At 36.9% G+C, this 12064-nt stretch overlaps 1 protein-coding gene across 4 annotated transcripts; it reads left to right on the top strand.

The window, feature by feature from the left end:
- The first annotated feature begins 57 nt into the window (after window positions 1-57).
- On the top strand, window positions 58-11786 carry dcun1d2b (DCN1, defective in cullin neddylation 1, domain containing 2b). 4 transcript variants are annotated; one of them, XM_058792592.1, is made up of 7 exons: window positions 58-186; window positions 2595-2811; window positions 5148-5316; window positions 7413-7543; window positions 8500-8582; window positions 8912-9008; window positions 10912-11786. In XM_058792592.1, exons 2-7 carry the CDS (start codon window positions 2757-2759, stop codon window positions 10989-10991), a joined length of 615 nt encoding a protein of 204 aa, XP_058648575.1. In that variant the 5' UTR covers window positions 58-186; window positions 2595-2756; the 3' UTR covers window positions 10992-11786. The 4 variants fall into 4 exon arrangements, with proteins under 4 accessions (XP_058648575.1, XP_058648574.1, XP_058648576.1 ...); XM_058792591.1 differs by lacking the exon at window positions 58-186 and adding an exon at window positions 1322-1434; XM_058792593.1 differs by lacking the exon at window positions 58-186 and adding an exon at window positions 1445-1666.
- The last annotated feature ends 278 nt before the right edge of the window (window positions 11787-12064 follow it).

A 12064-nucleotide genomic window follows, 5' to 3' on the forward strand; every position in this document is an offset into this window, starting at 1 on the left:
TTCGCGGGAGACCGACGACCTGTCATTGCTCGTTTATTTTATTATTATTATTTTTTTTTATAGCTGTTTTTAGGTTTAATTAGCTCTGAAAACAGAACTGTGTGGACTTCTGAATCATAATAGTCGCTTGGGCATTGTGGGATTTGTAGTTTTTTTCATTCTGCGCCTGGAAGAAGTGTCGAAATAGTGAGTAGAATTATCTACTGAAAAGTCACTGAAAACTAACGGGATAAAAAAGAAAAAATGTAATTACGACATTTGAACCACAAAACCAGTTATGATTTGAGATTTATAGATCATCTGAAAGATGAATAAATAAGCTTGTTATGATCGGACAATATTTGTCTGAGATACAACTATTTGAAAATCTGGAATCTGAGGTGCAAAAAAATCTAAATATTGAAAAAATCACCTTTAAAGTTGTTCAAATGAAGTTCTTAGCAATGCATATTACTAATCAAAAAATTATTATATTTACTGTAGGAAATTTACTAAATATCTTCATGGAACATGATCTTAATATCCTAATGATTTTTGGCATAAAAGAGAAATGTATAATTTTGACGCATACAATGTATTGTTGGCTATTGCTACAAATATACCTGCTGCTTATGACTGCTTTTGTGCTGCAGGGACACGTATTATGTGTATATATATATATATATCAAAATATATATATATCATATTCTGAAAAGAAAAACCTTGAATTGTGAGATATTGACGCGAAATGGCGAGAAAAAAGTCAGAATTGTGAGACAAAGTGTCGCAATTATCTTTTTAAAAATATTTTATTCCATAGCAGAAAAAAACAAACAATTGCGACATATAAATGCAGAATTCCAAGATATAAACTCAGAATCTGTGACAAAAATGTTGTTGCAGTTAACTTTTTACTTTTTTATTCCTTGCTGAGAAAAACAAAACAAACGGAACTGCCACATGTAAACTCAGAACCGAAAAACGTAACTCGAAACTCGAGAACGAAATACAAATTTTTTGAATTTATATTTCACAATTCAGACTTTTTTCTTAGCATTGTGAGTTTATTTCATGCAAAAAGTCCAAATGGTGAGATATGAACTTAGGTAATTGCAAGAAAAAAGCATGAACTGTGAGATAAAACGTCGCAATTGCCTTTATTCCACAGCGGAAACTGACTTCCCTTCCACAGAATATGATTATAAATATATTAAACTTACAGGTTGAGCCATATAATTACTTATAGCAGTCTAATTTTTGTAACTACAAATAATTACGACTATATTACTAATATCAATGCCGTTTTATAAGTTCTGTAAGCGATTTAAGTCGTTATGAAGCTAACTTCGACAGCCGCACAGGTGTAAAAACTACAATTCCCAGCATTCCCCGGAGTGGTTTCCGCGCATGCGCAGAAGGAGATCCGCCGGAGATGAATCAGCGCTTATAAAGATGGTAGGTGAGCGAACAGGGGGTGCGCAGGGGGCAGTAGTGTTTATCTGAAATGCCCCCGGGGCAGTAAATGACCGCAGATAGACGCTTGAGTCGCGCTGTTTTCCGCGCGTCAGTTTGTGAGGGAAACGGAGAGTTAGACGAGGCTGTTTGAATCAAAGCGGTTCCTCCAGCGATACTGAGCTCTTTAACCCTTCACAAAACAATACATCTACTTTAGTAATAACGTTACCACGTAAATATCATGATTATATACGAACGTGGTAATCAATACTATGATGTGCTTCAGAATACCATGGTATTACCAGCTGATGCATCACTATACCATGGTACAACCGCTGTAGCTACTTTATGAGGAAGGTTTATTTACCGTTCAAATAGTAGAGCAGTACGCTTTATTATTATGCTTTTGACATTTTCTAATATTTGATTATAATTTCATGTACAAGTTTTCCTTGAAAAATTCCCTGTTCTACTCATATTATTACTATGGTAAACTGATAACCACTGTCATCAAAAAATGATTAAAAATATAAATTATGAAACTTTTTAAAGACTTAATGTGAATGTAATCAGCTGATTTTAACTGGTATTCTGCCATAAATATAATGGTTATTATAGTAAAAGTTTGTATGGGTAGAAAAACTGTCTTAGCCTATATAAAAAAAGGTAATTGCATGTTTTTATCTCACAAATAGGATGTTTTTCTCTCAGTTCTAAGAGAAAATTACAAGAAATAAACTCAGAATTATGTTTTTTTCCCTCGCAATTCTGAGTTTACATCTTATAATTATGTTTTTTGTTTCTACCACAGAATAAAAAATAAAAGGTAATTGCACCTTTTTATCTCACAGTTCTTTTTCTCACAATTGCATGTTTTTATCTTGCAATTCTGAGTTAATAAAATTGTAAGAAATAAACTCAGAATTCAGTTTTTTCCCTTGCAAGTCTGAGTTAATATCTTGCAATTCAGATTTGTGATTAGCTTTTTTTTAATATCCTGTGATGGAAACAAGCTTCCGTACGAAGATGGCCGTGGTGTCGTGTTGAAGCTCCACACACCGGGGACAGGCTTCACTAACGACCCGTGTTTACTGTAACTAGTGGTTAACAGCAGGGCAGACGGGTACTGAAGCTGTTGTCGTTCTCTTCTCTTCCTCCAGCATAAACTGAAGTTGTCTCAGAAGGAGAAGATCGGTCAGTTCACGTCCTTCACGAGGGCCGCAGAGAGAACCGCCCTGTTCTGTCTGACCCACAATGACTGGAGACTAGAGACGGCCAGCGAGAACTACTTCCAGAACCCTGAGCTGCACCGCAGAGACCCCATGAAGACAGCAGTGGACCGCAAGAAGCTGGATCAGCTCTACAACCGCTATAAAGGTGTGTGTGTGTGTGTGTGCGTGGATTGTGTGTGTGTGTGTGTGTGTGTGTGTGAGTGCGTGGATTGTGTGTGTGTGTGTGTGTGTGTGTGTGTGTGTGTGTGTGTGGATTGTGTGTGTGAGTGCGTGCGTGGATTGTGTGTGTGTGTGTGTGTGAGTGCGTGGATTGTGTGAGTGCGTGGATTGTGTGAGTGCGTGTGTGCGTGGATTGTGTGTGTGTGTGTGTGTGTGTGTGTGTATGTGTCTCTCTCTCTGTGTGTGTGTGTGTTTGTGTGTGTGTGTGTGTCTCTCTGTGTGTGCGTGTGTTTGTGTGTGTGTGTGTGTCTCTCTGTGTGTCTGTCTGTCTGTGTGTGTGTGTGTGTGTGTGTGTGTGTGTCTCTCTCTCTCTGTGTGTGTGTGTGTGTGTGTGTCTCTCTCTCTCTCTGTGTGTGTGTGTGTGTGTGTCTCTCTCTCTCTGTGTGTGTGTGTGTGTGTGTGTCTCTCTCTCTCTCTGTGTGTGTGTGTGTGTGTCTCTCTCTCTCTGTGTGTGTGTGTGTGTCTCTCTCTCTCTCTGTGTGTGTGTGCGTGTGTTTGTGTGTGTGTCTCTCTCTCTCTCTCTCTCTCTGTGTGTGTGTGTGTGTGTGTCTCTCTCTGTGTGTGTGTGTGTGTCTCTCTCTCTCTCTGTGTGTGTGCGTGTGTTTGTGTGTGTGTCTCTCTCTCTCTCTCTCTCTCTGTGTGTGTGTGTGTGTCAGAGGCGGACTTAACCAATATTCAGTTCAATTTCAATTAAACTTTCCTGTTGGAATTTCTTCCAAAATTTGTCTTGCATCTCAAAGCGTGTCTCACATCAGTTCACATCAAGACACCAATTTAAACCAAAAATAAACACACCTTATTACAAAAATAGTGATCGACCGAAATTGATTTTTTATAACCGATACCAATTATTTGCATGTTTCTGTGCCCAATAACCGATATGCAGAACAGATATTTATATACTGTTATAAAGTAAATAAATGACTGAGTCCATACTTCACTTTGGTTTTTCCTCCTTTCAGTCATCTTAAAAAAAGTGTTGAATATTAGCAGTCTTTCATGTTAAATTTAATCTTCATATTACAACCAAAAAAAACATTTTATTTAAAGCATCAGCAGCAACACTAATATTAACAAAATAAGCAAAATAAATGTAGAAGGTCTAATGTTTTCAAATGGAGAAAATAAATAAAGGACAGAAGTCATATCAACTCATATCATATCATTTTAAACTACAGTTTTATTAGGTTTATAAGCTGTTTAATAGGCTAAAAAGTAAGTTATTCACTGGATAATGTTAATTCACTGAATAGTATTCTCTGGAACACTGGAATATAACAAACAAAACATCACGCAATTCTCAAAGCACCCACGAGGTGGCGGTGTTTATCGGTGAATCCGAGATTTCAAAACCGCTAATGGTAAAATGCTTCAGTATCGGGAAATTATCGGTAAATCGATATATCGGTCGATCTCTAAACAAGAATCAACAATACAAAAATATATACACACACCACCAGAGTGCATTAATATAGTAGTTCTTTCCATTTTACAGACCCACAATTCTGATTTATTAATTTTACAGACTGATAAACAAAAGATTTACGTGTTCTGTTCAATTTGGTATATGCAACTCTAAAGCCCCGTTCACACCAAGAACGATAACTATAAAGATAACGATATTAGCGTCCACACCAGCGAACGATATCGTCTGTTTATTCTAAGCGCAATCGCGTCTGCCGCTTTAAATTCTCCAGCTCGTTACAGCAGGATGGGTTCTGATTGGCTGTCAATGTTTGTTTCGTTCATCAGCTGGGAAAAATCGTTCTGGAAGTGATTCCAACGATGTGTCTTCATTTCTGTGCCTTTATCGTTATAGCTGTGATGTGGACTCAAATTAATTGTGCGGTGCAGACAGCATTATTGATTAACGGAACGTCGTGAGATCACGACGAAGTGAAGTGAATGACAGCTTTCAGTGATTCTAGAGGGAGCGCTCTTTGCACACTTTCTAGGCTGTATAATTGTGTCTGTCACTAAGTACATTTACTTGATTACTGTACTTAAGTGCACTTTTAAATATCTGTATTATTTCAGTATTAGAAACTTATGACTTTAACATACCTACATTGGGAAAGACTACAGTATTCTGTAGGTGTAGTGCATTGTAAGTTGCTTCAGAAGCATAAGGTATTGCAAGTATTACATACAACAATTTCACTCATGTAATGGAGTTGTGTGGTTTGTCCGCCTCTGGCCACGAGCGAGTGTGTGTGTGTGTGTGTGTGTGTGTGTCTTCATTTGTGCTGCTTGCGTCTGTAGATCCACACGATGAGAATAAGATCGGCGTCGACGGGATCCAGCAGTTCTGTGACGACCTCGTGCTGGATCCGGTCAGCGTTAGTGTCCTGATCGTGGCCTGGAAGTTCAGAGCGGCGACGCAGTGCGAGTTCAGCCGCAAAGAGTTCCTGGACGGCATGTCAGAGCTGGGGTGAGACGCCAAAACCAAAACATGTCTCTTCTGTTCACAGAGGCTGCATTTATTTGATCAAAAATACAGTAAAAATTTGAAATATTATTACCATTTAAAACAGCTGTTTTCTATGTGAATATGTGTTAAACTGTAATTTATTTCTGTGATGCGCAGCTGTATTTTCAGCATCATTACTGCAGTCTTCAGTGTCACATGATCTTCAGAAATCATTCTAATATGCTGATTTGCTGCTCGAGAAACATTTCTGATTATTATCAATGTTGAAAACAGCTGTGCTGCACAATATTTTTGTGGAAACCGTGATATATTTTATTCAGAATTTTTGGTAATGTAAGAACATTTTTATTCATTAATGCTTTTATTTATCAAGGATGCATTAAATTGATCAAAAGTGCCAGTAAAGACAACTATAATGTTACAGTAGATTTCTGTTTCAAATAAATGCTGTTCTTCTGAACTTTCATCTGTGAATCCTGAAAAATGAAATGTATCACAGTTTCCACAAAAATATTGTGCAGCACAACTGATTTCAACATTGATAATAATCAGAAATGTTTCTTGAGCAGCAAATCAGCATATTAGAATGATTTCTGAAGATCATGTGACACTATATATAAAGCACAGTAGAGTACACATTGTTTCAAAGCTACTTCACAGTAATAAACAGGAAAATGACAGTGTTAATTATTAGAGGTCGACCGATAGTGGATTTTACCGATACCGATAGCTAGGTTGGAGCACACTGGCCGATACCGATTAATCAACTGATAGTTTTCAAAATGGATACTGAAAGAGAGCTAGTGCTTTACTATTTAAAAAAAAAAAAAAAACAGTACTGAACCATACTTTGTAAATGAATAAAAATATTAATATTATTTACTATATTGATCATTAAAGTTATTTCATAGTTTGCTAATGTTAAAAGAAGAAACTTTAAAATTTAAAAATGTAGCCTATTAGTAGCTAATAGTGAATGTTGAAATGAACAAACTCTAACAAGGAACAATACTTCTACAGTTTTCATTAATGCTACGAATGGACTTTTATTGTTAAATGTTACCATTTAATTTCAACAGCCATGCTTAAAGATGGCCATCTTTAAATATCTACACAAGGCCATAGCATTAAAATTACATGCATATGGATATTGTACGTGTACTCACAGACTTTATTTGCTTTTATTTTTTAACACTTAATAATTAATCAAAAAAAATAATAAGTTAGTCACACACTGGGCAAAAGCGCAGCGCTGCGTCTAGGAGAACTCAGAGGTATCACACACACACACACACACACACACACCAGACGCTTTGCATTCAAATCAAGTGGCGGTCTAAAACAATTTATTTAATCACCAAACGGACATAAGTTTGCTTCAAGAATGAACAATGTGGCATAAATGAGTTTGAAGTTCGGTGTTTAAAAAAACAGAGCAAGCGGAAAGAGAGAGCGTGATCTATTACAGCTCTCTATATGAAGCATACAGACTTTATTAGAGCCACAGAAAGACAAACGTTTTGCTGAAAAATGCACAATACATAATTTATAGCCTAGGGTGAAGTCATTATACATTCACAACGATTTGGGACAAATATAATGTAATTTAATAGAAAACTATGTGAATGGCGCTCTGTTCCGCGGCAGGCTTTTCTGTCGGCTGTATTTAAATGCGCGTCTGGAGTTTCCCGCTCTGTGCAGCGTGCAGTGTCACGTGTCAAAATAAACAACACGTGCTGTCAGTGATTTCCGCCTCTAGAGGACGCTCTCGTACTGTATAATGCCAGCGGACCCTTCTCAGCCACTCCGGCAACGGTTGCAAACCGGAAAACTATCGGCATGGATTTTTGCCGATAACCGATAGTTGTGGCAATCAACTATCGGTGATGATTAATCGGCAAAACCGATGAATCGGTCGACCTCTATTAATTATAGCTATAAAGCAGCTCTACACAAGACTATAAAAAGAAATAATAAAAGAAAAAGAAATGAGATCTCATGATGACTGTTTTAAGGCAGTCTGACATTATTTCCATACAGTATTTGATCCCTGTGTGTGTGTGTGTGTGTGTGTGTGTGTGTGTGTGTGTGTGTAGGTGTGACAGTCCCGAGAAGCTGAGGAATCTTTTACCCAGACTAGAGCTGGAGCTGAAGGATTCTGGGAAGTTCAGAGAATTCTATCAGTTCACGTTTAGTTTTGCCAAAAGTCCCGGACAGAAGGGTTTAGGTGAGCGATCAGTCTAGTGAACATCAGCTCTGCTGTTCTCTACACAGGGATCGTGCTGTAGTGCGGCTCGGTGTGGTCATACAAACACAGGTCTATTTAGTTGGTTTGAACCTGATTTTTGGTGCAGTGCATGCAACATTTATTGCCATGACTTTATTAATTGAATCTTCATCAGTATTTGGAATTGCTCAGTTTCTTCTTCTTCGTCTTCTTCAAAACTAATTGCATTTGAGGGCCTAAACATGCTCGAAAACTTCCCCAAACTTCACATGTTTGATAAGAGTCCTGTTCTGAACACATCTAAAGGCCAATATTATTATCAGTTATAGTCATAGCGCCACCAGCTGGCAGCAGGAAGTTTGGCACATATAAATGACTTATGACATGTTCCTTCTTTATTTACCACTTTAAATGCATATTGCTCACCGTTTGCTGTATTCCTAAAGCCAAGATGTGGTGAGTCCGGGTGCGAGGGCCCTTTCAACACTGCTCGCAGCTTTAATTTTGTCTTGTTTTCCAACCTTAAATCAAGATAGATTTACTGGAGATACAAAATGAACCTGTCAGCGGGGAATGAAAACTTGTTTTTTATTTTGAATTAAGTACATTTTTCTGAGCCCGCTGGGAGATATTTGTTCTTGTTTTAATCATAAACTTACTTAGTTTTGGTCTATTTTTAGAAAAAAAGACGACTTATCCACTGTCACTGTGTTTTTCTAGTAAATGTATCTTGATTTAAGAATCTTTAGACATTTGCACTGAAAAGCAAGAGAGAAATCCTGATGAAGAACAGAACTTTTTAGCAGCGTGCTCAGAAGATTTGGTAAAAGTTGCAAATGACACATTGTGTTCCATTGAGTTTATTCCTTAAATTTTCCTTACTTGGTCTTGTAAAGTCTTAAATGTAGCTTCATAAACCCTGCACCAGTGTCTCACGGTGTCTCGTTCCGTCTCAGATCTGGAGATGGCCGTGGCCTACTGGAATCTTGTTCTGACCGGACGCTTTAAGTTTCTCGACCTCTGGAACACTTTCCTTCTGGTACGTCACTTATTAAATAACTATAATCACAAACCACAAGCTTGTCATGTCACTGTAAAACTCACTCTTGTGTAGAAACACACAAAACACACTTTCACTGCATCACCAATCGACATACTAAACTAAACCAGTGCTATTTGTGATGATGATACTATATATATATATATATATATATATATATATATATATATATTTGATGCAGCTGTAGCAATGCAGAGAATGCAGTGTGTGATTCTGCTCTGTCAAACACACCTGTTCAAGATTCATTCTGCATGGTTTCTGATGAACCCTTGGTGGTTTTGCTTCTCATCCGTCTTGTTTCTGTAAAGGAGCATCATAAAAAATCCATCACTAAAGACACGTGGAACCTGCTGCTGGACTTCGGAAACATGATCGCAGATGACATGTGCAACTACGACGAGGAGGGTGAGTCTGATTCATCAACTTCACTATTTCAGATTGAAAAGTGTCTATTTTATTGTCTATTAATTGTTCACAAAAACATTATATTAATGCATTTGGCAGATGCTTTTATCCAAAGCGAGTTTTTGAACAGTAAGATTTTTTATGTTTTTTAAAGAAGTCTCTTCTGCTCACCAAGCCTGCATTTATTTGATCCAAAATACAGCAAAAGCAGTAATATTGTAAAATATTTTTACTATTTAAAATAACTGTTTTCTATGTGAATATCTGTTAAAATGTAATTTATTTCCGAGATCAAATTTCAATTTTCAGCATCATTACTCCAGTCTTCAGTGTCACATGATCTTCAGAAATCATTCTAATATGCTGATTTGCTGCTCAAGAAACATTTCTTATTATTATTATTATCAATATTTAAACAGTTGAGTACTTTTTTTTCAGGATTCTTTGAATATGAAAAGAAAGATCTAAAGATCAGCTTTTATCTGAAATAAAAAGCTTTTGTAACATTATACACTACACCATTCATTACCAACCCAATATGATGGCGCCGCAGATGGCAGCCACAGTGCTTAGCTCTCCAGTGTTTGTACTGTTTTAGTTTGTCCAAATAGTGTCACAGCAATAAAGGATGCATATCACTCTGTCCCACGGGCAGCTTTAGGACTATCTGATCACTGTTTGGTTCATCATATACTGACCTACAGGCAGAAACTGAAATCAGCTAAACCTGTTTTAAGGACTGTTAAAAGATGGACTAATGAAGCAGAGCAGGATCTACAAGCCTGTTTCTTTCTCACTGATTGGAGTGTTTTTGAAGCTGCTGCCACCGATCGGGACGAGCTCACAGAGACTAACATCATATATCAGTTTTTGTGAGGATATGTGCATTCCTACCAGGACACATTTAAACTACAACAACGACAAACCGTGGTTCACTGCAAAACTTAGACAGCTCCGTCAGGCCAAAGAAGATGCTCGCAGGAATGGGGACAGAGTCTTGTATAAACAGGCCAAATACACACTGGAAAAGGAGATCAGAATGGCAAAGAGGAATTATTCCGATAAGCTAAGGATCCAATTATCTTCCAGTGACACGGCTTCATGTAATTGGTAAGACATTACCAATTACAAGACACCATCCCCCAGCACTGTGGAGAATCAACAACTGGCAGACGATCTGAATGAGTTCTACTGCAGGTTTGAAAAAACACCATCCCATAACACCAAGTTCAACCTGCCACAGGAGCTGCTGAAACACTTCTACTCCACCATCACTGAACCCATCCTCTGCACTTCAATAACAGTCTTTCAATAACTTTAGCAAGGATGCATTAAATTGATCAAAAGTGATGATAAAGACATTTATAATGTTACAAAAGATTTCTATTTCAGATAAATGCTGTTTTTCTGAACTTTTTATTAATCAAAGAAACCTGAAAAAATTATACTGAGCTGTTTTCAACATCATAATAATAATAAATATTTTTGGAGCAGCAAATCAGCATTTTAGAATGATTTCTGAAGCATCATGTGACTGAAGTAATGATGCTGAAAATTCAGCTTTGAAATCACAGGAATAAATTACATTTTAAAATATATTCAAATAGAAAGCAGTTATTTTAAATAGTAAAAATATTTCACAATTTTACTGTTTTTGCTGTATTTGGGATCAAATAAATGCAGGCTTGGTGAGCAGAAGAGACTTCTTTTGACTGGTAGTGTAGTGTAGATTGCATTTAATTTAGCAGTTCATTCATTCCCTGGGAATCAAACCCATGACCTACAGGAAGGCAGATTCAACATATAGAAGCACGACTCGTTGTTTTGTTATTCATAACATGAATTCAAAGGGTTATTCGTGATTTTATGCCAGTGTTTAATGGTGATTGTGTTTTGTCATCAGGTGCGTGGCCGGTGCTCATCGATGACTTCGTGGAATTCGCTCGGCCGATTGTGATGGCGGGAAATCACAAGACTCTATAACAAGCGCTAATGGGGAGGCCAAGTCGCTCTACAATGACTTTTTAAATAAAAAACAAGAAATGCATTTAAAATATATATATATATATATATATATATATATATATATATATATATATATATATATATATATATATATATATATATATATATATATATATTATTAAACACAGAGAGAGTTTGTATATTGTGAGTCTGCTGCTGTTGAGATCAGCGGCGTCCCCGACTGAACTACATCTGTGTCCCTGCAGCACAAAAGCAGTCATAAGCAGCACAGCTATATTTGTACATTGTATGGGTCAAAATTATCCATTTCTCTTTTATGCCAAAAATCATTAGGATATTAAGTAAAGATCATGTTCCATGAAGATATTTAGTAAATTTCCTACTGTAAATATATCAAAACTTAATTTTTGTTTAGTAATATGCATTGCTAATAACTTCATTTGAACAACTTTAAAGGTGATTTTATCAATATTTAGATTTTTTTTGCAAAAAATTTGTTGAATTTTTTTTCCAAAAAATTGACCCTTATGACTGATTTTGTGGTCCAGGGTCTTATATGATCACTGAACATCTTACACCAGTGTGTTTTTAGCAGCATGTCACGAGCTCAACATACAGGTGCATGTCTGGTTGTTTGTTAGTATTAATAGTGCAGAACTTCACGTCGAGAACAAGCAAACAAGCTTCATTTAGTCATGTGATGTCGACAATCAAACATGTCAGTTTGCGTTTGTTGTGAAATTTGTGTTTTGAAATTTCACTGTTTAAAATAATAGTTAACTCAGAAATTAACATGAGCTGAAAAAGTGTTCTCCCTCAGGTCATCCGAGATTAGGTTGAGTTTGTTTCTTCATCAGGTTTGTAGAAATGTGTCTCTGCATCAGTGTCTCAGCAATGGATGCTCTGCAGTGAATGGGTGCCGTCAGAATGAGAGTCTGATAAAAACATCACAATAATCCACAGCACTCCAGTCCATCAGTTAACATCTGGAGAAGACAAAAGCTGAAACAAAAGAGGTTTTAAACTCAAATACGAGTCCATAATCCATAATAACGCTTCCTGCAGTGAAA

Source organism: Onychostoma macrolepis, chromosome 01 (assembly GCF_012432095.1).
Source record: "Onychostoma macrolepis isolate SWU-2019 chromosome 01, ASM1243209v1, whole genome shotgun sequence".
Taxonomy (NCBI): Eukaryota; Metazoa; Chordata; class Actinopteri; order Cypriniformes; family Cyprinidae; genus Onychostoma; species Onychostoma macrolepis.

Coding starts and splice junctions, on each gene's coding strand:
- dcun1d2b (XM_058792591.1), top strand. CDS start 1,387: ATGCGCAGAAGGAGATCCGCCGGAGATGAATCAGCGCTTATAAAGATG. Junction 1,435..2,594: donor AATCAGCGCTTATAAAGATG/GTAGGTGAGCGA, acceptor CTCTTCCTCCAG/CATAAACTGAAGTTGTCTCA. Junction 9,009..10,911: donor GTGCAACTACGACGAGGAGG/GTGAGTCTGATT, acceptor TTTTGTCATCAG/GTGCGTGGCCGGTGCTCATC.